The sequence below is a fragment of the Trichoplusia ni genome, chromosome 1 (assembly GCF_003590095.1).
Source record: "Trichoplusia ni isolate ovarian cell line Hi5 chromosome 1, tn1, whole genome shotgun sequence".
In the NCBI taxonomy this organism is placed as follows: domain Eukaryota; kingdom Metazoa; phylum Arthropoda; class Insecta; order Lepidoptera; family Noctuidae; genus Trichoplusia; species Trichoplusia ni.
In genome coordinates this window covers 23,587,524-23,613,578 of record NC_039478.1, presented here as the reverse complement: position 1 = coordinate 23,613,578, position 26,055 = coordinate 23,587,524, and the positions used below count along the sequence as shown (strand labels likewise).

General features: G+C 42.7%; 1 protein-coding gene and 1 long non-coding RNA gene across 2 annotated transcripts in view; one reads left to right on the top strand and one right to left on the bottom strand.

Moving 5' to 3' along the window:
* Positions 1-71: 71 nt before the first annotated feature.
* LOC113499980 (laminin subunit alpha) overlaps positions 72-26,055 on the bottom strand; it is a 45,435-nt gene continuing 19,451 nt past the window's right edge. Inside the window, 42 exon segments of the mRNA XM_026880613.1 lie at positions 72-813; positions 895-1,126; positions 1,234-1,395; positions 1,597-1,644; positions 1,646-1,840; positions 2,161-2,333; positions 2,734-2,958; positions 3,283-3,372; positions 3,643-3,875; positions 4,484-4,622; positions 5,059-5,242; positions 5,676-5,999; positions 6,337-6,550; positions 6,909-7,190; positions 7,607-7,755; positions 8,166-8,363; positions 9,160-9,293; positions 9,761-9,960; positions 10,505-10,692; positions 10,996-11,157; positions 11,493-11,766; positions 12,125-12,246; positions 12,438-12,547; positions 12,848-13,067; positions 13,305-13,466; positions 13,773-13,887; positions 14,673-14,781; positions 15,615-15,694; positions 16,288-16,489; positions 17,021-17,194; positions 17,817-17,941; positions 18,387-18,514; positions 20,166-20,388; positions 20,833-21,024; positions 21,240-21,351; positions 21,576-21,750; positions 22,058-22,180; positions 22,870-23,032; positions 23,738-23,900; positions 24,308-24,541; positions 24,991-25,150; positions 25,590-25,750. Of these exon segments, the coding sequence (XP_026736414.1) occupies positions 551-813; positions 895-1,126; positions 1,234-1,395; positions 1,597-1,644; positions 1,646-1,840; positions 2,161-2,333; positions 2,734-2,958; positions 3,283-3,372; positions 3,643-3,875; positions 4,484-4,622; positions 5,059-5,242; positions 5,676-5,999; positions 6,337-6,550; positions 6,909-7,190; positions 7,607-7,755; positions 8,166-8,363; positions 9,160-9,293; positions 9,761-9,960; positions 10,505-10,692; positions 10,996-11,157; positions 11,493-11,766; positions 12,125-12,246; positions 12,438-12,547; positions 12,848-13,067; positions 13,305-13,466; positions 13,773-13,887; positions 14,673-14,781; positions 15,615-15,694; positions 16,288-16,489; positions 17,021-17,194; positions 17,817-17,941; positions 18,387-18,514; positions 20,166-20,388; positions 20,833-21,024; positions 21,240-21,351; positions 21,576-21,750; positions 22,058-22,180; positions 22,870-23,032; positions 23,738-23,900; positions 24,308-24,541; positions 24,991-25,150; positions 25,590-25,750 (7,322 nt within the window). The 3' untranslated portion in view covers positions 72-550.
* LOC113500005 lies at positions 18,914-19,374 on the top strand. Its single transcript, XR_003401160.1, has 2 exons — positions 18,914-19,161; positions 19,262-19,374. It is a non-coding gene; the product is annotated as an uncharacterized LOC113500005 (long non-coding RNA).

The window sequence follows — 26,055 nt, the reverse complement described above, 5'->3', positions numbered from 1 at the left end:
TGTAATATGGCTAATTAATAAGCACTTCTTCGTTCATGACAAGAGATGAGAAGGGAATAAATAAAACTTGGTGAGTTTTATTGATATAATATATAATGAACAACATAAAATACAAAGTACAAAGGTTGTGTAAAAGTTGTTGAGGTTTGTTGTCAAATTAAAATGCACATAGTTATATAAATGCTTATACATACATAATCTCGGAAATACTGAAGATTGAAAGAGATTTTTTAAGACTGTGTAAATTTCATAGCTGTAACATGTTCAACTAACTATTGTTTCTTAACGAACACAGTAAACAAAAAATATTTGGATAAAACGTAAAAATTGTTTTTAACTAATACGACAATATGATTACGTACATAGATATGCTTCAGCTATATTTTATAAGACATACACAATTTTTAATTGAATTGATACTTATATAACTCAAAAATGAAAACTGGATATAGCAGATTATTGACAGAATAAATTGTTCTAATAAAATATAGTTAGAAAAATTATATATATTATGAAGTTAAGTTGAGTATCTGTTGTAAGTACGAGTAAGTTAGTCAGCGGGGCAGACGCCGACGTGTGTGTTGCGGCCGGCGGCCGTGAGCGGCACGCGCACCGGCGAGTCCCCGATGAGCAGGTTCCGCAGGCAGCCGGAGAAGCCACGCCGCGCCCTCACGCCGCGCAGCTTGTGCAGCGGCCGCTCGTGCCCGCCCACGTACAGCGCGGACCGCGTGTCCGTCGACGAGTACGCGCCCAGGCCCGGCTTCGAGAAGTGCCCGTCCACGCCCACCGACACCACGTACACCGACTTCACCACTGAAACGCAACGGACTTGTCATACGTCACACACATTTAAAGCAATTACAATCATCTGGAGGAGTAGGGGAGTTGTGTTACCGTGTATCTTGTGCCAGTTGCCGTCGCACAGCGAGTACTTGTTGCCGAGCGAGTAGCTGGCGCGGAAGGGCCCGTTCCCGTTCTCGACGGTGGCCACGACCTCGTTCTCCAGCAGCTCCAGCACCAGGTAGTCCTTCTTGCCGTGCACGCTCAGCAGCAGCCCCGTGCTGTTCCGCGGACGGATCTCCATCGCGATGGAAACCTCGTCGCCTACTTTGAAGTTCTCCAGCAGCTGTAGGTACACATTCGATTTATAAGTAAATTTCTTACATCCGTTAAAACTATGGTTACCTTTAACTTAATTCGAATTCAAAAGCAGATCCTTAATCGTTCGTGTACCTTCAAGTAGTTGCTCTGCTGGTTGCTGGAGGCGCCGAAGTAGACGCCCTCCTCGACGTTGTCGACGCAGCGCAGCGAGTTGACGCGGGTGGTCACGTCCGTCACGCGCTGCCCGTTCATCTGCAGGCCCTGTAGGCAGCCCTTGAACGGCTGGTAGAAGCCCTGTAAAGTACATACGAATTATAAGATGGCGTTTTCTGATCAGGCTAGTGTGTATAAGAAAAGCAAGTAATTTCTAGAAAGATTAAGCAAGCTTAATAGAATCAGTACGTATATCTTAGTCTAAAAAATCGTCGTGTACTTTTTTCAACAAATCACTAAGATCTCATATCTGAGCAGATACAACCAGATGTAAATGCTTACCATGAGGTTATTGGAGATGACGGGGTTGAGGTCCCTGAGGCCCCCGCCCGTAGTAGAAGGGTGAAGTGAGTAGTGCGGGCGCGTTGCATAACACGCTGGTCTCCCCGACCAGGTCGCCGTCCACGGCCAGCTTGCCGTGGCCGCCACTGCGGGTCAGCGTGACCGCGTGCCACTCCGTGTCGTTGTACGTCTGACTGGACGATATGAGCGCCGTCTCGCCGCCGCAGTTGAACCTCATGTGCAGCTGTATAAGAATACTCGGTTAGCATATTTGAAGTAAAAATAGTAAGATGAAAAACAAGGAAAGAAGAATAAATACGAACTCGAAAGTCAGATAGCAAAATCAAAATATTAAAATGACTGATACTAAGGAATTTAACATAGCATTCCTATCCCGTGTCATGGGGGAGGGTGGGGTCTTTCTTTCAAATAACTAGCATGAAGAACAGTGATATTCAGAACACAGAAGAAGGCGACCATCGAGATTAAATAAAGAGCTGTCATTACGTGGGAAAACAAGGAATTGTATGATATATGTATGACGTGAATGTTTGTGAGACTTACCCTGGCATCCTTCATATAGAAGGCGAGGAACTGCTGCGGGTCCTTGTCGGCGGCGGCGTAGAACACGAGGCCGCCGTGCTGGTCGAACGTGCGCAGCCCCACCGTGAGGTCGAAGCCCTGCAGCTGCCGGCCCGGGAGCTTGCCGTACTCGATGCGGCTGTCGTTGCGAGTACCTAACCGACAAGCCATTTATACGTATACTGGCTTAAAAGCTATAAAACCTTAGCGTGGTCGTTTACTTTGACATTGATATAGAAAAAAACTTATCATTTTGTCGGATAAAATTTATGTAAAAAGACACGATTTATGTAATTATCATCAGGTACAAAATCTAGAGATGGGATGTTTACACCCATAGTTCGAGTTGTAGTCCACAGGGCCGCAGGGTAAGGGGCCATCCGGAGTAGAGAGATCCTGTATCTCTGACATAAGAAGTTGCAAGAGCCCGACGTCATGCATCGTGTGAAAGTGTCGGTGAAAGACAAACAGGTTACAAGAACAAAAACCAAAAGTGAAAACCTTCGTGTGACTTGATTCAGTTTTCAGTTCGCCAACAATTTCGTTGTCGCTTACCGAATCTGTATCCTATATCAGGATCTCCCAGGGTGTAGTAGGGGTCGTAGGCGAGCGCGCAGCCGGGCTCGGGCTTGGGCGGCGGGCGGCGCGTGGTGGTGGGCGGTGGCGCTGTGGTGGTGGTGGCGCGGGGCGTGGTGGCGGCCTCTGTGGGCGGCTGCGGCGCCGGCGTGCTCGCCTCCGCGGGTGGCACCGGCAGGATCGCGCTGAACAAATCCTCGTCACCTGAAAGCACGAATAAATGTTAAGAAACCAGTGACAATAGGCAAAACGAAATACTGATTACGACGAATAAAAAAAGTTTGTTTGAAATCCATAACGAAACAGTTATTGCACAGGCAAAAGTGGACGCTAGCTGCTTTTGGCGTAGGTCCACGACACAACCGCAAAACAATTTCAACCATCGACATGTAGGGCAATATGGCTTAGAGTCAATATTCTGGTAAAGTAAGCTCGAAGTACTCAATTAGTCAATGAAGGACCTGTTTTGAAAAGTATGGCATACAACGTCGTGGGAGTATTATAATTATATCGGCATATATTAAGTACCTTCTTTAGGTGGCGCTTCGCTGGCTGCGGGTGGGAGCCCAGGAGTGGGCAGCACGTCTGTGGGCGGTGTGGCTGCCCATTGTGCTTGATCTGTAACGACACGAGTATTACATATGAACATTCTGATTGATTAGAAATTCATTTCGAGCACAGACGTCTTAACCTAGGCTAACGTTTAGTTTGAGTGATCGTTAAAATTCCGACGTAATGGCTAAGGTAAGTATAGTTAGGGTTATTTAAGAAAAAAACAAGCACCATTTTTCATTATCTTCACTTAAAAAGAATCATCAAAATGGTCATATTGCTAAGCAAAAGCCAGATCAATGATCAGGATGTTATTTAAAGCGTTGGAGTACTCGCCTGGGCTGAGTCCGCCTGTGGTGGTGGTAGTCCCGCAGCGGCCGAACACGATGCTGCTGTTGCTGAAGGGCTCGAGCAGGTTGAGCACGCGGCCGTTGACGCTGGCGTCGGCGATGCAGCCGCTGAAGGGAGTGCGGGTGCCCACGCGCCCGCCCACCACGTAGCCCGGCTGCACGCCGCCGATGAACAGCACGCCGTCCACGATGTGCAGCGGCGCGGGGGCCGTGTCCGTACTGACATACAATCACCATTATTGTAGGGACTACATGCATGCTTTAAGCTGCCGATGCAGCGATAGTATCTACGAAAGCTTTGGCTATTAACGTTTTACGAAGCAATGGGCTTAAAACATCTTTTCATGGTGGATTTATTGCAAGACTAAATCCATTTGAAAAATAAAAGTGGCATAAGTTCTAGTATTTTTTTGCACGTCCAAACACGATACGGTTCTTCTTTAGTAACTTAAAAGAAATAAAAGTAAGTAAATTTAAAAGAAAACTCCACGTGGAACCAGGAACACGTGCGACGAACGCCGGAGTGTCGTTTACCGGCTAAAACCACTGGAATGCGTTTCCTTTCCCTTTAGTCGGGGGACAAGCAGGAACGCGTTCATAGACCACCTCAACTAGGATCCCACACTTATGTATAGCAACCCTCAATGATCAAGCGGTCAATGTGAAATCCTTCTCTATATTCCGTGTAAACGGTTTTGCGGGGCATGTAATTTAGTAATTTAATGTAATATGAGAGAAATAAAGACTTTGAATTTAATTTAATTGAATATGAAGACGCTCTTTCCCAGCAGTGCGAGATTTATATTGAACAATAGTATGATAGTCACCTGAAGTGGTCGAAGTCGTCGACGGCGAGTCTGAGCGCGTTGTTGTTGTGCGTGACGGTGACGACGTGCCACTGCGAGTCGTTGTAAGTGCTCAGTCCAGTGTCCAGCTGCTCGCGCTGACTCATCAGAACCAGCTTACCTGTACCATCACTCATGTTAGATTCTATTACCAATTAAACATTCCAACGACACACAATTCTAAATGCTGACAAACGAAAGCAAACGACAGTTAAAACAGTTCGAATTTCCGTCTCGTTTCTACTTTCCGAAGAATATAAAATACACGCCTTGGAGGGCTGATGAAAGGCAAAATAAATACTTTCTCATATCTCATAGTAAGGATTGAGTTTATTGACGTCATCAACCAGACACAGTCGGGATCAGTCTGTATGACGGCGGATGAAACTCGGCAGAGGGCGCTACTATCTATTAAAGTAAAACATTGGCTGTTCTGTTGCAGATGCGCTTTACACATAACTACAGCAGTTTTAATTAAAGCGGTGTTGGTAGGCCTCCACTATATTTGGCAAGAGATTGATCAATCTATTACAAAAAAGGGGGAATATCTGACGTACCATTAATAAGCGAGAGCGAGATGCTGTCGGGCATGGCGGTGGTCTGCGTCTTCGTGACGTAAAGGAACAGCCGGCCGTCAGGGCGAGAGGTCTTGAACTTGAGCGTCAGCTGCAGGTTGCCGGCAGTACTCTCCACGTAGCGCAGGTAGCTGCCCTTGCCTGATAACGACACTAGTGACGCGAACTGAAACAAAACAATACAATATTGTACTGACGGGCCATATATTAGAATGTTCAGTTTCAGCAAGATCGGATATCGGCCAGTACAGATAGTTCAACTCATTTGTGCGCGCGGCGCTATGTGTGCGTGCGATTCACAGCTACTGTTTATTATGTAAGCTTTAATTTGTGTGCCAGTGACATACAAATCAAAGCTGTGTGAGTACAAACGTCATTGTGCATTTACAAAGGCTACCCACACATGACGCCGCGCGCAAATGTGAATACAATTGACTATATGGAATTACAGCTTGTCAAATTTAATAAGAAGAATGCGAACTATCTTGGGAATGACTAAAAGGATAGGATTTGACAAAAAAAATGTATAATGATCTAAGACATTTTGTCTGATGAACTGACGGTATGAAACCGTAGTGACTAATACAGCCCCGACTAACCTGACACCCATAAGCGACTCCGATGGACTCCAAATTCTCGCTCAGGTCTATATTGACGCCGTCCATGCTGATCTGTCTGATGCAGCCGTCGAAGCCTTCCTTCGTCACTTCGAGGATGCCCTTGTTGTTTCCACCGAAGTTCATAGTGTCTAAGGCAGTGATAGAGTCCTCGGTTGCAGCGGAGTCCATTTTGATGATCTCTCTGTCGACTTTAAGTGAGCATTTATTGAGGATACGTGCGGCGTCCAGCCTGTGCCACTTGCCGTCGTTGTACGAGTTCGCTGTGCCGATGATTAGAAGGTCGTCGGGGTTGCCCAGGGATACCTGTCGAATTAAGTGTTATAAGTTTATGGATATATAATGCAGATGTACATATTTTGACAACAAAAGAAATGTTATCTGATCTACTTATAGTAGCAAAAATTACGCATTTCAATATGGATAAACTTTTTGTTATTTAAGTACACATCAAGCCAATATAAAACGTCACGATGACTAACAATTATCATTCATTAATTTGTAATAGCGTTCACGCGTTCACCCAGCCAAACAGAGAAAGTATGAAGTTGGTATCATAAATGGTCTAGAACCGCCTTCATCCACTTATATTACAAAATACTCAGATGAACACACAATAACCAGATTCTATAAGGCATGTTACCTGCAGGAACACCCTTCCATCTTGCATCTGTATTGAGAAGAAGTGCTTTCCTTCTCCCACCAGGTATATGAGACCGTTGGGTGCGTACGTCCTGAAGAACAGCAGGATCTGGTTCTTCTGAGGGGTGAGGTAACCTCGGCCGGGCATCGTCACGTGAGACCTACCGTTGAACCGGTACTCCTGGGGACCCGTGTGCGGGGGTATCAACTTGTCCCTGGTAAGAATAAATTCAATTTTAGCATTACATAGCGAAAATATGTGTATATATGTATGTATCTTTATTGCATAGTTATGGTATGCAATAAAGATTTGATTTAAAAATTAAGTTTTAGTTCGGAGGAAAAAGTCGATTTAGTTCCTCGATTTCTATTTTTTTTCAATTTATAACATAGGGTCCCCAAATTAGATTTTGATATCAGCTACGTCTTTTGCGTCATTGAGCATATTTTGACCTTGAAAACAATCGTTTTAATTGTCACAATAACGTTCATTTCCAAAACAATTGTTAGGGATATATAAGCGATTTGCCAAACGGAGTTATAGATTGAATAATGCACAACTTGTTACTGTACCTCTGGCGCGCACCCTTCAAGTTCTCAGCCTTGACAAAGTTCCACAGTCCCACAGGCGTGTCTCCGATCATGAGCTCCTCGATCTGTCCTTCGAAGGCGGGGAAGCTGACGCCCTGCAGCTTGGCGTCTGAGGGCGCCCCGCCCACGTACAACTTAGACTTCTGCTTGTCCAGGTTGAAGATCGTGTGCTGGCCGGGTAAGACGGCCTCCTTAGGGTGCACGACGTCCGCTGAGCCGTTGTCCTGGTTCTCGCGGATCGAGAGCTTCACGTTGCGACCGACCCTGGTGGGGAAATGTGGATTAGTTGTTGGATAATTAGTGATGAGGTTATTAACCAACTAATTCAAATAATAACGAAAATACGAGGCCGATTACAGCGGAACTTTTTTCATTGTAATAAAACCTCATATTTTAAGCTACCTGCGAAGGTATCACAAATAAAATACATTTTGGACTTTGACTTCAAAATATTCATAAAATTTTTATTAAGAATATTAGTAGTAACAACAATAACTGAGCTCCTATCCAAGCGTCAATTTCAGTCAAGTATTACCGAATCGGCCGCACATCAAATACGAAAATTCAGCGAGAATCACTCGCTTACTCTTGGACTGTCATTTAAATACATTTGAGAGATTCAAAAAGCATTTGAGCGAGTATTTATCACTTGTCTAACTAACTTATCTTGGTGTAGTTACCTGTCGACGATGACCTGGTACCAGCGGTTGTCAGCGACGTACTTGTCGCTGCCGATGCGCGCCGGCTCGCGGCCCGAGTCCGCGCTGTCGCCGATGTCCATCGTCAAGTACGGGTAGCCGTTCTGAACGCCTATCACCATGAAATCATCCTGGATGTAGGAAATTCCATTAGTATATGGGTGAGGCATCCTTTTATCAGTTGAAATGGAAGTTTTTGGAGTTACGTTTGAGGAATTAATTGTAAATAATCTCAATCAACGTAAACGCGATGGTTAGGTACAAGAACTGTAATCAATAAACTCTGTCAGTAACTCTTGCTTAGTTGGACCGACTGGTCCGTATAGTAACCGCTGTTTCTTTACCCGTCTCTAGTTTAAATTTTCGCTCTTATTACTTAAGATACTGTTGAGTTCATAATAGTACTGTAAGAAAAAACTAAGTTTGACTTACAGAAGACCGTCTATTCAAAAGTGGACCTTATTATGTTAAATTTATAAAGTAAAAAATGCCTAAAAAGTTTGACAGTAAGTTAGTATACTTGATGTCGGTCATCACTTACAGACTTGGTCCGGCGGAGCATGGTGTCCTTGGGGTTTCCGAGGTAGAGGATGAGGCCGTCCTTCTCCTTGGTCTTGAAGAAGACGGAGACCCGCGTGGAGGTGGACATCTCGTCGATGGTGTCGGGCAGGCGCGGTTGCAGCGTCGTGTGACGGTCGAACGTCACGCCCACTTGGATGCGGTTAGCTACGGTGCGGGCCTGTAAAACGTTAAATATTTCAAATTCTGAATTAAGACTTGCCAAACGTTTTTAAATGTCGCCTGTCAGGTGTCAACCTACTAGCTACTATTAGCTGACTCAGCACATATATAATAGTTTTGCCATGGTTGAGAAAACAACATTATAGACGAATGTAAAAAAGAAACACTTGGGTGATGACAAACAGATGTTGTCCGATTCTCTGACTTACCCAATATGCACACAAAATTTTATGAGAATCGGTCGTGATTTTTCGAAGGATTCAATTACGTACACCATGACACGAGAATCTTATATAGGTATTAGATTTGGTAACACTTTAAACCCGTGGTCGAAGCAAAAATAAATGCGTAAACTAAGTAACACCCTGTGGCATTCGGATCTCGACTAAGTGTTTAGTTCCCACGATTGCAACTGTTTTAGGATTCGGATCCAGAAACAAAACCGATAGATTCCGGTTGTGAAGAAGATGGCACGTTACGTGGTACAGCGTCTCGCTTCACTACAACCGGTGTAAGTGTAAGTGCTGGTGGTAGAATATAATATAATATTTCACCACACAACGCCATATAGTCTCTAACTAAGCTTGAATTATGGGCACTAGACAACTGATAAACATAATTATATATTTCTAAATACATACATAATATTAGATGAATTACACCCAGACACAGGAAAAATGATCGTGTCCATCACACAAACATTTGTCCTGGGTGATCGAAGTCACGACCTCCGGTATGGCAGTCAGGCTCACTCACCACTAGACCAGCAGGCCAGTCACGTGTGTGGATAGTACCTGTTCGATGAGTTCCTTCAGCTTGAGTAGTTTCTCGTCGGCCTCCTTGCGGCGGTGCTCGAGGTCGTCCTGGCGCGTCTTCACCGTTTCGTACGTCTGCGTGATGCTCGGGTTCAGCTTTTCAATATCTTTCACTGCAACGGGATAGGTTATCTTGTTGAATAAGGTGATTTTATTAAGGCTTTCAGATAACGTTTGAAAATAATATAACAGTGCAAAATAAATGTGTTTTAGGTTTATTTTTTACTCAGACAGACTGCTCTAGTTTGATAAAGCGTAGTGAAGATGAGATGCAAATAATCGGAGATATATTAAAAATAGCATTAAATATCGCATAGATTCTCACCAAACATTTTTTCCCGTTTACCGAAATTAAGAATATTTTATGCATTTTTTCTATGGCACAGTTTGCCTTGCATTAAGGAATTTAATCCTTGTGCCGCGAGGGGTTTGAAAAACATTCAAATCGTATGCGCAAAAACAGTAAGGCTTAAGACAAGGTTTCGTGACTCATACAAATGCTTATCCTATACAAGTATCCTATCTGTACAATCGATTATTAGGAGAAGTGGTGTTGTGCCTGTTTTTGTGGTGTCCTTACCCAGGCTCTCGACAGTGGAGTTCATCTTCTGCGCCTCGTCGGCCAGCTTGGGCAGCGACTGCGCCCAGTCCTTGCTGGCGGCGAGGTCGGCGCCCAGCTGCGACATGATGTCCAGAGTGTTCCTCACCGTGCTGTTGACGCGGTCCGCCGCCGCGATCTCGTCGTCTAACGACAGACCCGGCTTCTGCTGAGGTAGCGATCTGTGGATACAGGTGCACGTAGGTAAGATTTTTTTTTTATTTCACAACTTTCACACAACACCATCTAGTCTCAAACTAAGCAAAGCTTGTATTATGAGTACTAGGCAACTGATAAACTTATATAATTATAAATACATAAAAAATATTTTTGAATTACACCCAGACACAAAACAAAATGATGATCGTGCTCATCACACAAACATCTGTCCTGGGTGGGAATCGAACCCACGATCTCCGGTATAGCAGTCAGGGCCACTAACCACCAGACCAACAGGCCAGTCAATTTGAAAATAACAAATTTATAGTACTTATTTCAGTTCCGTGAATTTTACACCAATAGATATAGGTATAATTTTAAACTCCTTGATTAAAGGAAAAAGATGTGCATACAACTAGACTACACTCTTAATAGAGAAATAAGAAAACATTTGATTTTTATATTTTGTGAGTAACTTTCCCTATGAAAAATGTTATTTACTTTACCCTACTTCAATCTATTTTGCCTAGCAATGAACCATTAATAAGTTTGACGAGAATTACTTACAGTTGTATAGCATTGTTGTCGTCATCAGCTGATCCCATGGTCTTGATGGCGTGCTCGAGCTTGGCTTGCGCCTGCGTGAGGTTGGGGCTGAGCGACTGGTCCACGATGTTCTGTGCTTTAGCGGCCGCTTCTAGGAGACTCCTGGAGCGGTCGCGCGCCGGTACCACGCGGTTGTTCAACTCGTTGGTCTAGAAAATGCACATGAGATTAGCACTCGTATTCGGCGATAAATTAAAAAGTTACTGGTTTGTGGTTTAGAGAAATGATAAAGTTAGAAAATAAGGAATTTATTATGGGAACCAGAGGCTAAATTTTCGTTTCCGAAAATAAAGCTTTTAATACGCTATCTGAATGAATCATTTACTTTTTGAGGAAGCGCTGGTGAGGGAAATGTGTTTTTACCGAGTTACTAATAAATTGACGTAATGAATGATCAAATGTAATGGTTTCAAGTCCACAAAGAAGGAGCAGTATCGTTAAGTTAAACTCACCAGGTCTGTGATGTTCCTGACGGCTTGTTCGGCGTCGTCGGCAGCCTTCTTTCCGTCGCCGATCTCCGTCACGATGGAGGAGTACGCCGAGGCCGCGGTGTACGCGTGTTGCGTGCGAGAGTTGTTGTTCTCGCGCTCGGCGAGGTCGCGCAGGTTGTCCGCCTACAGGGCGTAACGGGAGAATGTCTTATATCGATGGCATATGTTTGATTGAGCACTATGGGATAGTGATACAAATTTGTCGTATTCAATTGGGAATCTATTTTTTATTTCGGTTAGGTTGCTTAGACTGAATACCCATTGAAACATGTGAAGTGTTGTGCGTCAGAGCGGAATAATGGAAAAGTATTAACTTCTGAATAGCGTAAACTCTCTTCTCTTCTCAAGATGGACGGAGAAAAACTGCTTTGCTCCATTTCAATGGAAAGTATTTACACCTCACGAAGCGATCCTTGCGTGCAAGACCACATATAAAAAACTAGTGAATATTAACTTACCCTATACCTCAGCATGGAAGTATGCTGTCCAGCCACTTCGGTCAGGTTGAAGAGCTCGGGCAGCGTGTTCTCCAACTCGTCGAGCCTGTCTATGAGTTCCTGGTTGGCCTTCCCGATAGCTTCAAGAGCGGCGGTGGAGTTGACGACGATGGTGCCGGCCACCAGCGTGTGGAACGTGCCGTTGCCGATGTCGTAGCCGGCGTCGATCAGATCCTTCATGGCCGCCGTGTTTAGTTTCGTCACAGATGTCACTTTGTTGCCGAATTTCGATTGTCTGCGAATTATAGTATCAATTAAAAACTTGTTCTCTTTACAGCTGACGTTGATGTGGCAATATTGAATAAATTAAGGATTGACTCGAATTCATTTTTGCGGAAATTTGTCAAGTTACGCCACACACCTCACTACCTTACTCAGGTGTACTTTTGACAGAAGACTGAATAAAGAAAATTTAGTCTAAAATGAAAAAATCTTTTACGCTATGAATAGTCGAGTAAGAGAAGTAGATTGTCAATTTTTAAATGGTCTTGTTACCTTTGCCATCACATTGTCTTGAAGAGCGCACAAGTAGCAAGTAAGTAATAGTAGTAATAGTGAGCAAGTAGTAGCAAGTTCGAGCTCTGGTAGTGTACCTGTTCTTAGCGTTGAGTTGGTCGGCGCTGTCGGCGGTGTGTTGCGCGAGGTCGGTGTACTGCAGCATCTCGTCCAGCTTGGCTTTGAGGTCGCGCGTGTCGTTCACAAGCGTGTGGAATTTCTGGCAAAATATAATGTCATGTCTGTTAAACCAGCTGCATATTACATCGTATCAAGGACCCTTGAAGAAAGTAAGGTTAAGGAATTAAATTAATCTGGAAGACAATTTTAATATCAATTCAGAGACCGGACGTAAAAACATGTAGTCGATCGATGTCAGACAACGGAATATGGTTGAATACTAGTTTTTACCTTTGCTTGTTCGTTGACAGGCTCCACGAAGACGTTCATGCGTTCTATCTGTTTGGTGGCGTTCGCGAAAGCGCCTTCCGCTTGCAGCTTCTTTGGAGCCAGGTCCTTTTCTGTGTATGGAAGAAGTTTATGCATTTACTTAAAGCTATTTATTTGTATACAAAAGTATTTAAATTTCGTAACACTGCTTGCTTGGTAAGCTAAGCATGGAATGTAATAGAATAAAAAACTAGTTAGAATTTTGTTTTTATAAGTACCATCATCTGTGTAAGTTCTCATGCAAGAGGTTTTTGTGGAAACCTGGACACCAGCTGTCGCCATCATCAATCATTAACGCGCATAAGAAAACGTGGCAACCAGAACAGTGGGAAATTTACAGTCTGTTTTGAGTTTTAAGGTTATCAACTTACCAGCAATATCGTCCTTGATCTGCCTCGCTTCAGCCAACGCGCTGTCTACCTTCGGTTGCTGGCTGAGCTCGAGACCAGTGGCCAACTCGGACACATGGGTGACGACGGCCTTGGCCTTCTGGCTGCTGTCCCTCACCGAGTCCAAGGTCTTCGCGGCGTCGGCAGCGATGTCAGCCGCGCGAGTGATCTGCTTGTCGCTGTCTGTTGCCGCGAATTCAGCCTGCAGACGTAAGAGTACAGGTTTTAGGTTATTAAGATTAAATTAACTAGGAAAAGACGACGAAAGAGCTATTCTCCGAAGACCTCGGAAAGCTGGCGTATTGGATTATGAACTGAGGTTTTCGATTCGACCGATTTTCAGGCAATTGCCGCTCCAATCTGCCTCAAGATGCCTTCACTTTCGCCCATCAGTGGGACAGAAAGTAGGTTGAAAACTCTTTTTTACAGTCATACTTACAGATCTGAGCAGGTTCTTGGCGTTGGTCTCGAGGTTCTTGACGGCGCTGGTGACGTCAGCCACGTCGACGGTCTTCAGCTCGGCCACTTTCGGGCGCAGCAGCTTCGTCTGGTTCGAGATGTAGTTCAGACGCTGCGTCGTGAAGAACGAGTCTGCCTTGTCCTATACATGTATAGATAATGTTTTATTAGTTCCTTGGAATTAGGTGAAGTGATGTTATTTGAAAGTCGAATTTTGTGCTAGCTTTACCCTTCAAAACGGTAAAGGTCCTACGGCGACATTTTACCAAAAAAAAACTTTTAAGGTTCAAGGGAAACTTTATGATCTCCCCCAGAAAATAAAAAGGTTCAATTTTAAGCGCTTGTATCCGCTACTTCTTTACATTGCAAAACGGGATGCGCAAGAAAGAAAAAGGGTGGAAAAAAGGTATCTTTTATCTATACCTAGGAGATAATATTATAACGGTACCTTGAAATCCTTGGTCTCGTTAGCAAGTAGTTCGGTCATGTCTTCGATGGTGATGAGCAAGGCGTCCGTGCAGGAGTCGCACTCGAGGCAACCCTCGTTCGGCAGGAGGACCCATCTATATAATCAACATTAATATTATTAATTAAATAAATCATCGGTAAAGGGGAACAGGACGAGAAACAGAGATTGCTGAGATTTGTCATAAATATTTTTATGTAGCGTCTACATTTATTATTAGAAAAATTTAATCGTTTTGTCATCCGGTTCTGCGCATAAAGGCAAATCGGGACGGCGAGGTCGCGGCAGCGTAGGCGTCAGCGCTACCTTAAAGCTTTACCTCTAGAAAATGGAATAGTAAGTTGCAAAAGCGTAATATTCCACAACTTTCACCCAACGCCATCCAGTCTCAAACCAAGCACAGCTCGTATTACGCGTACTAGATGAGACAACTGATAAATATACTTAAACGTATCTAAACAAAAACAAACATTAGGAAGATGGATGAGGTCGTTTGCTATTTAAAATGATCGCGTGCAATTGGGTAAGCCTATGTCTATCAGTGGACGAATATTTCCTGACGATGGTGATGAACTAATATATAAAGCTGAAGAGTTTGTTTGTTTAACGTTGTAACGCGCTAATCTCAGGAACTACTGGTTCGAATTAAAAAAATCTTTTTGTGTTGAATAGACCATTTATCAAGGAAGGCTATAGGCTATATAACATCACGCTGCGACTAATAGGAGCGAAGATACAATGGAAAACGTGGAAAAAACGAGGAAAATTAGATCAGAGATCAATAGAGATTTCAGGGCTTTCGTTGCGTGCGCTGCGAAAACGGTTCAAGTTCTTCTAACGTGGACGAAGTCGCGGGCAACAGCTAGTGTAAGGTATACATACCTCTCCGGACACCGGTCGCACTTCTCGCCGATGACGCCGGGCAGGCACTCGCACTGGCCGAGCGCGTTGCACGTGAACCCGAGCGAGTAGCCGGTGTTGCAGTTACAGTCTGTTCAAACAAACATACATCTTATAACTATTATACTTACGAATAGCTATAAGATATAGGTCTTATAACTAATCGTAAGTAATGTACAGTATGGACGTGATGGAAGTTTGTGTGTCGCCTTTAATGGATGAAGATATTCAATACATGTCATGAATCTGTTTAAATATAGGTAGACATTCAAGAGTAGGGATAGTCACAAGTGTTTTTGTCCCGCAACCATAAATTCATCAAATAACACTGAATAGAACCGACGATTTGTGAAGTAGTCGAGTCAAAAACCCCTCTTTAAAGTTTATGGCAGATCTAGGTCATTTTTTTATAGTTCAGATACAAGGCAAAAAGCCCGGCCTTCTATATATTTATTATCTATCTGACGGACTAAAAAGAATTATTTTTCTACGCAGTCATTATCTCTACTGTAATAAATGGAAGAAATCAAGACAAACCCTGAATATTGATTAAGATTGATGTCAAAAAACTGAGTAAAACAATTTCAACTATAGTAAAGCCAACCAGACGAGATAAAAAACATAAACAAGCGGACCGTTACATTGCGATAGCGAGGGATTATTACTCCTGTCCTTATCACTCGTACGCGCAGTTATGGCGTGAGTTGGTCGATGACAGCTGTCGTTGTGTTTCGTGGTACAAGAAAGAAGTCAGTACGGCAGTTTTCAACATTTGATCCGCCATGTTGTGAGCAACTTTATAATAGTTAATTAAAATGAAAATGCTATGAACCCCTGAAAATTTGTTTACATTCTTTATCTCGTCTCATTGGCCTTACTATAGTATAGTAAGGTTAGAAAATGTATTTATCATGATATACTCACGGTCGCACCCCTCCTTAGTGTAGTTCCAGTATCCAGCCGCGCATTGGTCACAGTGTTTGCCCGTCACTCCCTTAGAACAACTGAAATTACAACATTTTGATTATTTTTTGGTATTTTTATTACCTATTGATACATAGTTCAGCGGGAAGACGGTAGATGGTGCGGAGAAGTACGAGGTTGCTCACACTTCATGTAGTTATCTTAGTGAACTCACGATATAACAACAGACAGACGGAATAGAATGAACAGTGAAGAATCTGTGAAAGCCTGTAGATTATGAAAGACAAATTTTAGCAGTTTTATCACACAATCTGTCAACACTGTCCACAGACAGCGTATGAATACAATGATCGAGTAATCTACTACACAGTCACCGGCACGGATCTTTAGCGCTCGGCGTAAGAGTGGTTATCGTTTTTCGCATCGTAAAATAAAACGCCAATCAATTGTGCGTACTCGTCGTCTTGAGGTGCATGCAACTGCAGCAAAAAACGTATTTCAACCAATCACGAGTGACGGTTATGACGCGATGCGCTGCGGGCCAATCACTGCACTTTAGTCAGCCCCGCACCCCACTTCATACCGCAAAATGGACCCAAAAAATCACTTCTGCGCAGGTGAAGGCCAGCGCTCAAGAGCCGTGCCGGTAATTATAATAGTGTAGAGTCCTCACTTGCACTGTCCGGTGTTGAGGTCGCACTGCGCGGCCTCGGAGGCCAGCCCGCAGGCGCAGGGCTCGCAGCCGCGGCCGCTGCTCAGCCCCCAGTGGTCGGGCGCGCAGCGGTCGCAGCGCTCGCCCACCACGCCCGCGCGACACACGCACGTGCCCGTCGACGGGTCGCACCGCTCCATGCCGAACTCGTCGCAGCTACACGCTACGGACCAAGTATGATACAGATCAAAGGGTGCGTTTTAACATTTCAATACTCAATACTTTATTGCTTCCATAATGTGGTAATTTTAGGTACAATGATCAATTAAAAGATCATTTAAAAGAAAATTAAAATCAATTAAAAGAAAATTGAAAAGTCTGCCATATCAAGTCACGTGAGTCAGTGATCTGAATTCCATTCATTGTTAACAAAAGGTCATGTTACAACGAGCATGTTTGATGCACTCTTTAAAGCATCAAACACGACTTAAAGCCATCCAATTGAAGCAGAAGAGAATTTCCAAATAGGTTTTCATGGTCTTTTAACATTTACTGATCTATAGATAAAATAAAATCATAGAAAAGTGAAATGTGTGCATTGAACTTGTTTAAAAGAATGCTTACTGCGTGGTCGTCTAAAATCGATACCAAAGCTTTAAAAGAAAATATATCACGTAGAACATGAGTTAAATACGACCTTACTTCACTTTTCCACGTGAACGAAATCACTTGAACATAAGTAATCGCAGCTGACCTGTGCAGTTCTTGGTGAATATAGCATCTCCGTAGAAGCCGGGCGCGCAGAGGTTGCAGGCGGTGCCGGCGGTGTTGTTCACGCACTTGAGGCAGTCGCCCGTGATGCTGTCGCACGAGCTCGGGTCGTTCACGTTGATGTTGCCCGAGCAGTTGCACGGCTTGCAGTAGTCACCTACCACACAATTTATATCGTTGGAGTGACCATATAACATGCTCATATAATGCCGTCTTAAGGCTATTTGTTGTCTGCACTTCATATTGACAAAGACAAAGCATGAAACTTTATCGCTCATTTATTTATGGTGAGTGCCGTTCTTTAGTCGTCTCTATTCGTGACTAATCGCTGTCCATCACTTTAACGCATCGCATGGCAGAATCATTACAATGTCCTCATAACTAACGATTCTGTAGAGCGTAAGGGTTTTAATTTTTGCACCAGCTTTAACTTGCTATGGTACTGTACAAATTGTATAAGCAACAGAAACAATTAATTACTCTTTTTATATTGTAGTATTTTTTCGTTTAATCATTAGGCAAATCGTTTAGAGCAATGTTAGGAACAGGGCAGTAAGGTAGAGGACAGACAACTCCCGTGGTCGGTGCGTGATGAATTGCTATGCATTGCGTGGCACCGACTAAATGCGGGAGACTTTGAAGGGTGGTTCATGTTTAGTCAGTAAGAGCTCAACCCCACCCACTTCCCCCCCTCCCCCCGAGGAGGTTGGTATCCACGAGGATTCCCCAGCTTAACCAAAAAACAGGGCTCATACAAACTGTCTCCGTATGAGACTCACCGATCTGTTCTGGCACGCCGTAGTAGCCGGCAGCGCAGAACTCGCAGCGAGCTCCGCCGTAGCCGGGCTTGCACTGGCACGAGATCAGCTCACCGTTGTCGCTCAGGTCGCAGCCCGTAGCGAAACTAGATACATAAGACACCATAGTTATAATATGTGTGAAGGAGGAAATATATTACATTTTCAGTATATTTATTTATTATACTGTGGAAGACTTACAACTTAAAAGATAAAACTTAATAAATAAACAACTATAGATGACAAAAAGCCAATTACAAGTCTTCACGTGTAGAGTTATTCTAAATTTTGAAATGAGAGCCTAAAAAGAGTAACACATTTTGTTAATATAAATCTATTATTAACAAATTGTTAGGTTTGCTGAATTATCGTGGTTTAAAAAAGTCAAGACTTCTAGAGCATATTGACCAACATAAGGAGTGTTAGATTGCGTAAGCGCAACTAATACCTTGTTCAACTTTCAAGAGAAATTGCAAAAAAGAAACAAATCTGTATATTCTATCCTATTTTCTATGAACAAAACCTAGATGATATTTGTATGTGTGTACTAACTTGTTAGAGACGTAAGGCATGGGACAGGCGCAGATGAGACAGTCACGCGGGGTGCCGGCGAGCGCGTCGCCATGGTAACCGGGGATACACTGCTCGCAGTGGTCGCCCATCGTGTTGTCCGTACACTCCTGTATGATTAGAGAAAAACAAATATATGAAAATAAAACGGATCCATATAGAAACACATCTATATATATAAAAATGAAACCCGTTTCGCGTTGTCATGGCGTCACGTGTGAACGGCTGAACCGATTTCGATAATTCTTTTTTTTAAATGTTTGTGGAAGTCCAAGGATGGTTCTTACGGAAAAAAATATTAAGAAAATCTCTCAGAAATATTGAAAAGTATACATTTAATTTTGCATATTTTAAAAAACGCCCGTTACGAATGTAATTTTTTTTTTACGAATGTCAACGTCATTTACAGCCATAGACTATATTAAAAGAGCATCGTTTGTTCGGAAACGTGGTTACTTAATTAAGTTTGTTCGGAAACGTGGTTACTTAATTAAATTCTATTGCACTATTTTATAATTTTTTGAAAATAATACAAATAGTAAACCTATACAAATTTCGCATATCCTATTTAGTAATCTGTGGTAGTATCTGTTTCCCTAACTTGACATTGTCGTCATTGGCGAATGGCTGAACAGCCAAGCCAGTTAAAAAAAAAAACTGTGGTAATCTGTGGCATCACATCCATAACCGCTTTCTAAGTTTTTGATAAAGTTTGTTTTGTTATAAAGACTAAGAAGTTTTTTGTTTGTTAATTACGGTAAGTTGACAGCTTCATATCGATTTTTGGTAACTTTTGGTGACTACATAATATTACAATTTGGTTATACAGAAAATATATGAGAGCTTTTTATTTTCAGTTTTTAACAATGCCACCAACCAGACGTACAAATTTAGGCCGCAGAACTCAAAATACGGCAAGTCAAAGAAATCTACGAGCAAATCAAACTGATGAGCAACGCGAAGCGCGAAATGAACTTCAACGGAATCGAAATCAACATAGAAATGTTGTGTTTAATCCCCACAGAGCTGCATTCAGTTATAATAGGATATGCGAAATTTGTATAGGTTTACTATTTGTATTATTTAAAAAAAAATATAAAATGTGAAAGTTGAAACTGAACGATTGACATTTATCAGGTTGAACCAGGCAAAACTCCGTTCCGAGGAATACATTCATCTTCGGGATGCCATTACTGCTGATGGAAATGCACAGAATGTTGGCAGAACAACTATTCTCTAAACACTATTATGAAAATATATATTTTGTTTTGTATTTAATAAAATTAGGTCCTTTTCAGATATGGCGAGACCAGGGCAATAGGGATTAATTTATATATGGAGGATATTATAGATTCCAGTTTAAATTGAATAGGTACTCATACCTAAGATAGGTCAACTATACAAAATAAAGTAGTGCATCAAAGCTACGCTAAGGCGGTACGAAGTTCGCCGGGTCAGCTAGTATACAATAGAAATTCAAACCTACTCAACTCTTATTCTTAGATTTCTTTAAACAATGTCGATAATTCATAAATCCGTGTTTGTTACAATCGTTGTTTACTAAACAGTATCCATAACGATTTCTGCATTAACTAATAATATACTCCTTGCGTCGCAAGGCTTTTCAGACATTCAACTCACATGCGCCAAGGCACCAAGACTCAGAGCAATCGTTCATCGATCACAAAAATGCTTGCCTAACACCACTGGGCTATCTACTATCCGTGTAGATACAGACATACACAATATAGGAGTACTTACGAGACAGACGCCAGTGTTGACGTCGCACTCGCGCGAGTGTCCGTTGCACTGGCAGGGCACGCAGAAGCCGGAGGGCAGCCGGTAGTAGCCCTCCGCGCAGAGCTCGCACGAGAGACCGCGATACGCCTTCGGGCACTGGCACACCTCGACAGAGGCCGCGCGACGCGCGTAGTCTTCGTACTCGTAGTCGTCGTCGCCGATCTCCAGCGATACTGCCAATAGACTGGCAACACATTGTCGGGTTATTGGCTATGTGACATTAAGGAATTAGCTTTCTGTTTAAGTTAAAAGGGCATTCGGTAGTCGCCAAAACAACAGCATCAAAAAGTTTGTTTTAATTTGAAAATCTTCTACCACGTAGCTCTGTTTTTATAGACCCTTAGAATTACATGTGTAAATAAAAAGTTTGATACTGTTCTCCTTAAATTTGTTATCACCTTATTCACAAATTCCAAGTATGTCATAATTGTTCTCACTGTGCAGTGCAATGTAGAGACAAAAGTTCCCGTATGTTACTATAACGCCATAACAGAAGTCACTCTATGCTGTTTAGTTATCATTGACACAAACGACGTGTGTTTTTGACTACGAGCATAAGTATCGTTCGTAGAGTGTACTATAAAGATTCGGAATTACGTAGAATTTGTAGCATTTCGTAGCACAATACCTGGTAGCTACAGAGGTGTCCCAGTACGTAGCTCTGATGTAGATGCTGGTGATGTTGACGAGCGTGTTCATGAACTGTTCTCGAGTGACGGGCGAACCGTCCGCAGTGCTGAACTCGTCCTCGGACATGCGGACGGCGTGCGTCCATAACACGTCCGACGCTGGCTGCTCTACGCTGTTGTGGACTAGGTATCTGGAACATTTAAAAGGAAATAAGGAATAGAGATAAAAGACGGATCAAGAAGGATGTTTTATCATACCAAGCCATAGCCATCAGGCCCTATTTGCAGTTTTGTATGTGAAGTTTCAGCCTAATTTTGCTATTTTTTCAGTCTTTTAGATTTTTGTACAGTCATGCAGTCTTAGAGACGGCGTCAAAGGTGATTATGTATGAAACCTAGTGCATACCCATCAGCTCCACCGATGATGACGTCAGCAGCGGCGATGGCGCGTCCGTTGGGACCCGTCGAGTACTGAATGTAGTAAGTCAGGTAACCTCCGTATGACGTCAGTCGTTGGCCTGTGTAGAAATAGAAATGTTGTAATTTGTTACATTTAATGTACTAATCCTAAATCAACAAGGACAAGACATTTATTATTTTAATTCAGGTAACTCTAGCCCACATTTCATTACGCCGCGCCGCTAAGACTGAAAATAATTATAGGGACAAAAATTTGAACAGTTGTTTGAAAGGCAACACTTGAAAATGGACCTTAACACTCGAATAATAAGCGATATCTCACCAAGATAATGATCGGGAGCTCCAAAATAGACGACTTTCTGTCCGCTGTCGTCGCCCACGAGGTCGGCGGTGATCATCGAGTCGTTGATCATGGCGGGGCCGAGCGTGCGCGGCGTTATGCTTAGCGTGCGGTTCGCGTCCACGTTCACCAGGTACCAGTCACCCATGCCCACGATCTGTAGTCCCAACAGTCTCGGTTTTGTATTAAAGAATAATATGTTTATTGCAGAAAGATTTAATAAACTTGTTAAACATCGTGTTTGACATGAGTCGATGAGAAAAATGAGTTTACTTGTGGTAATATACATCATTTAGGATTATTTGCTTTTATAACGAAGAAATTGTGAGTTCAGTAAAATCTTGTGAGAAGATATAATTCTTGAGATGAAACATTAACAAAGTAGATTTTATAGAACATACTCTTCTTGACGTACTCGGGTAAAAAGTCACTTTACAATGTTCTGATAAAATATGAGGACTTACCGTAGCCCAGTACAGGTAGGAGCTGGTACAGCGCGTGGTCTTGCCGAAGCAGTAGCACTTGGTGCAGCCCTCCGGGTTCGATGCTTGCAAGTTGAAGTACTCGTCGCGGCACACGTCACAAGCCTGTATAATGTACAACAAGAATTTGAAAATCAAGAAGGAAATGTAATAAAGAGTGATGACAAATGAAGTGTATAAAAACTCCTTGTTAAATTCTTCTTCGAATATTTTTGGTTAGAATTTTTCGACTATTCTACAGTCGAAAAATTGTATTATATTTGGCAAAAGTCAGCTGAAAAATATAGGAAGCAGCTATGAAGGAAAAAACTACACTGCAATATCTACTTTATTTTGACTGGAACAGTTCACAACTTTTGTTGCTGATCTTGCGTTCCGTTGTAAGAACTACAGAATGATATTCCTGAGGTTTGCTGACTTTGATCGTAGTATTTAATATTCAAATGTAGTTTATATCGACATAAAACATTTTTTGCATGGTAATATAAATTAAATATTGTTAACGGAAAGACAGCGTGATGCTGGGGTGTTCGTTGCTCCGTTTCTTCTGTCGCAGCAAAAATCTTTAGAAATCGGGAGAAGGCTGGGCGAATTTGGATGTTATGAATAAAATTGTATTTTGACACTCAATAAGTGCTAAAATAATTTGAATCAATGGGTATTAATTTTGGTGTACATCAATCTCGTACACATATTGTTGCAATTGTGTGTACAACGTTACGCTCGAATAGTGCCCAGTTTTTTTTCTTCCATTATTTTGCCTATTGATCATGATGGAGTAAGGTTATAATCACCTGTCCGGTAACGTATCGCTTGCAGTAGCACTGCGCGGTGTTCTGGTCGCAGACGTCGTCGGTAGTGCCGTCTCTGTCGCACGTGCACTGCACGCACTCGGGGAACGCGTAGTGGCCCGGCACGCAGTGGTCGCACGTACGACCAACCACGTTGTCGCGACAACTGAACGTGAAGGGAGGAAGGTGTGGTTATTTATTTATTTGATGCAGCATGGAAGGCTTAAAGCTAAATACAATTCTAATAAAAACAGTTTGTGCAACAGTGAGCCAATTATAAGCCTTCGCTTATAGATCGCATAGCAATTAATGTTTTGTAAAAAAATTGGTACAAGAAATATAGTAAAAATAAAAAGGAAATTATTAAATTACTCGTATTTAAAGAATTTGTAGGCCTATGCATCGTCTTGCGCTGACACACTAGTTAAAAATGGATCAAGATATATAATTGTAGTTCAACTTCTGCCTTCAATTGCACGGATAAACGACTGGTTGAGGTGTTGAGACACACACTCACATGTGCGTAGAACAAGCCTTTGTGTGATCTACAAATGCTTATTTTGAGTCAAGCAGTCTTCGCGCATGTGACTGAATGTTTTCTGAAACTCCCTCGATATAAAGATGTTGAATCTTTGTATCGACGGAGTTCATGTCAATCAAATGGAAACCACTCGCTTGCTCAAAAACATGGTTCACTACATAAATAGTTTATATATGACCGAAAACTCTAACCACTCTATTTTTAAAGATCGATCTAAAATTCAGCAAAAAGTTTAGTTTTGAATGACCAAACTTTCATTTTTCGTTCCTATTGATATAAGAACTGGACTCCTTCTAACCTCCTCGCTTATACAAGGGCTCAAGTACTCACGCGCAGTTTCCGTTATCGGCCTCGCACTGCAACTGGTTGTCGATCACTCCGAGCGGGTTGCAGTTGCAGTCGTCACAGCCGCGTTGCACATCGAAGTTGAACGTATACGGCTTGCAGCGGTCACAGTTCTCGCCTTCCACGTTCTTCGGGCAGATGCACATACCTGAGGGAAAATTAATGTTAAGAACGTTTTGTAAGGCAGTGATTTTGTTGAACTGAACTAGTTGTGATGAGTCGAGTTCTTGATGATCGAGTTAATGAGTACCGACTCTTTTTAATAAAGTCGTTTATAACTCAAATATAAAAACAGGTAGACATCGTGCCGAACAGGAAGAAACACCACGTAACTAGGTACGGATTGAGGAGTTTATTTTCTGGGTTCGGTGAGCGAACTCATATATGTAAAAGTCTGTGGACGTTCCAAAAATCTTCACAGCAACTGGAGATGTTGGCATGGCCAGGCTAATCATCCCAAACGATTTACACACAAAAGGCTAACATGAGCCTAAATGCGAGGAAGTCAACCTCTGCCAAAAAGAAAATGCCTACGTCTAGGCGAGATCTACTCACCATTATCATCACAGATGGCAGTAGAGGGGCAGTGGCAAGGCCTGCAGTTGGGGAAGCCATAGTAGCCGGTCCTGCAGGCGCTGCAGGCCCTGCCGATGACGTTGGGCTTGCAGGGGCACTGGCCGCCGGACGTGTCGCACTCCAGCTCGGTGGAGCCCTGGAAGTCGCAGTTGCACGCCAGCGCGCCGCTGTTGTACTCCGCGGTGATCGAGAACATCGCGTCGTGGCAGAAACCTGTACCAAACATATAAAATCAAGTGATTTTCTACCCACATTATAAAAAAGAGATGAATGAAAATCGGCATACATCAACAGCACACAAAATATAATATTCGACCATTTTTTCAATAGGCTATGAATTCCAAATAAATACAGGATAAAATTAAAAATTAGAAAATCTCCCGGCAGTAGATAATTTACACTCCCCGTAACAATTTAACTGCTTGACCATTTTTTATCAATCATGTCTAGGAACACTCGCCCTTTGAACTTTAACACAGTACTAACTAAATTGGAATCGATTAATCCGTTTGGGAGCTATAATGCAACAGACCGACGCGTCAAACTTATAACATTTTCCTCCCCCTTCTTTAAGACGAGGTTTAAAAATGAATAGCTTTTCTTCGACCTATGATTTAGATTTTTGGCTTTAAATTATTGTTGAAGCAATGTTCATAACTGACCAGTTTCCGTGGTGTTGATCTGGTAGTGGTTGTTGGCGCACTTCTCGATGAACTCGCGTGTGTAGTCGACGGTGTTGGCCTCGGTCAGAGCGCTGTCCACGAAGTCGGGCGACGCTACCACTAGGATGTAGTCGATCCAGAGACCCTTGCTGTTGTTGCCCTGTTAGATAACAATTTATGAATATCAGGTTTACTGCGAAAAACGTTTTAGTGGGAGGAAAACTATTTTAGATCCCAAAAAAGCTGGTCATCCTCGTGGATCAAACCCGCAAGACGTCGCTCTCAGTGGGTTCCGCGTGGTGAGCTGAACCACTCGGCTTCTTCTAGATTTACCCACATTTTATAAATTCACTTTCTTGTTTTGTCGTTCGGTTTGGATTTTGTAGCCCAATTTTGAGGCACTTCCCAATAAGCTAGTAGGCTGAAATTTTCAGAGTAGCTTCAAATTTCTTTGTCATGGGGTTTGCTTTATGACAATGCAATTTACAACTGTGAAAACTGCTGAACCGATTTTGAAGAAAAAATTAATGGAGATCCTTTTAAAAACGTTTTAGTATAACCCGACCACGTGTGACAGTATCGCCGTTCAATATACTCACATAGAAGGTGATGTTGAAGGTGTCGGCTATAGAGAAGTGCTGGTTGCCGTCGGGCTGTCGCAGCAGCGCGCGGCAGCCGGTGATGGAGGGGCAGTGCTCGACGGGCACGCTGGTCTCGAACTGCTGGCCTTCTGTCTTTATCACCGCGTCGATACTGCTCTCTGTTGGTTGATATTATTAATTGAAAATGATTGCTCAAATAGACGGATAATGTAGATAGTATTAAAAGGAATTTGCTGAATGAGCATAGAAGAATAAGTATAGAAACGGAGTAATGATAATCAATAGGATTGCGTAATTTTTCTGTTCCTTTCCAGTAATGTAAAAATATCAGTAAATGGATCATTAATCAGCTCAACAGATTCGCTTAGCTTGATAAACAGACTACCTAAAGAAGAGTACCTACTGCGAGATTCTTATTGCTTTGCTTTTATTCTGATAAGAAGAAATATTTGGTCCAAGCCTA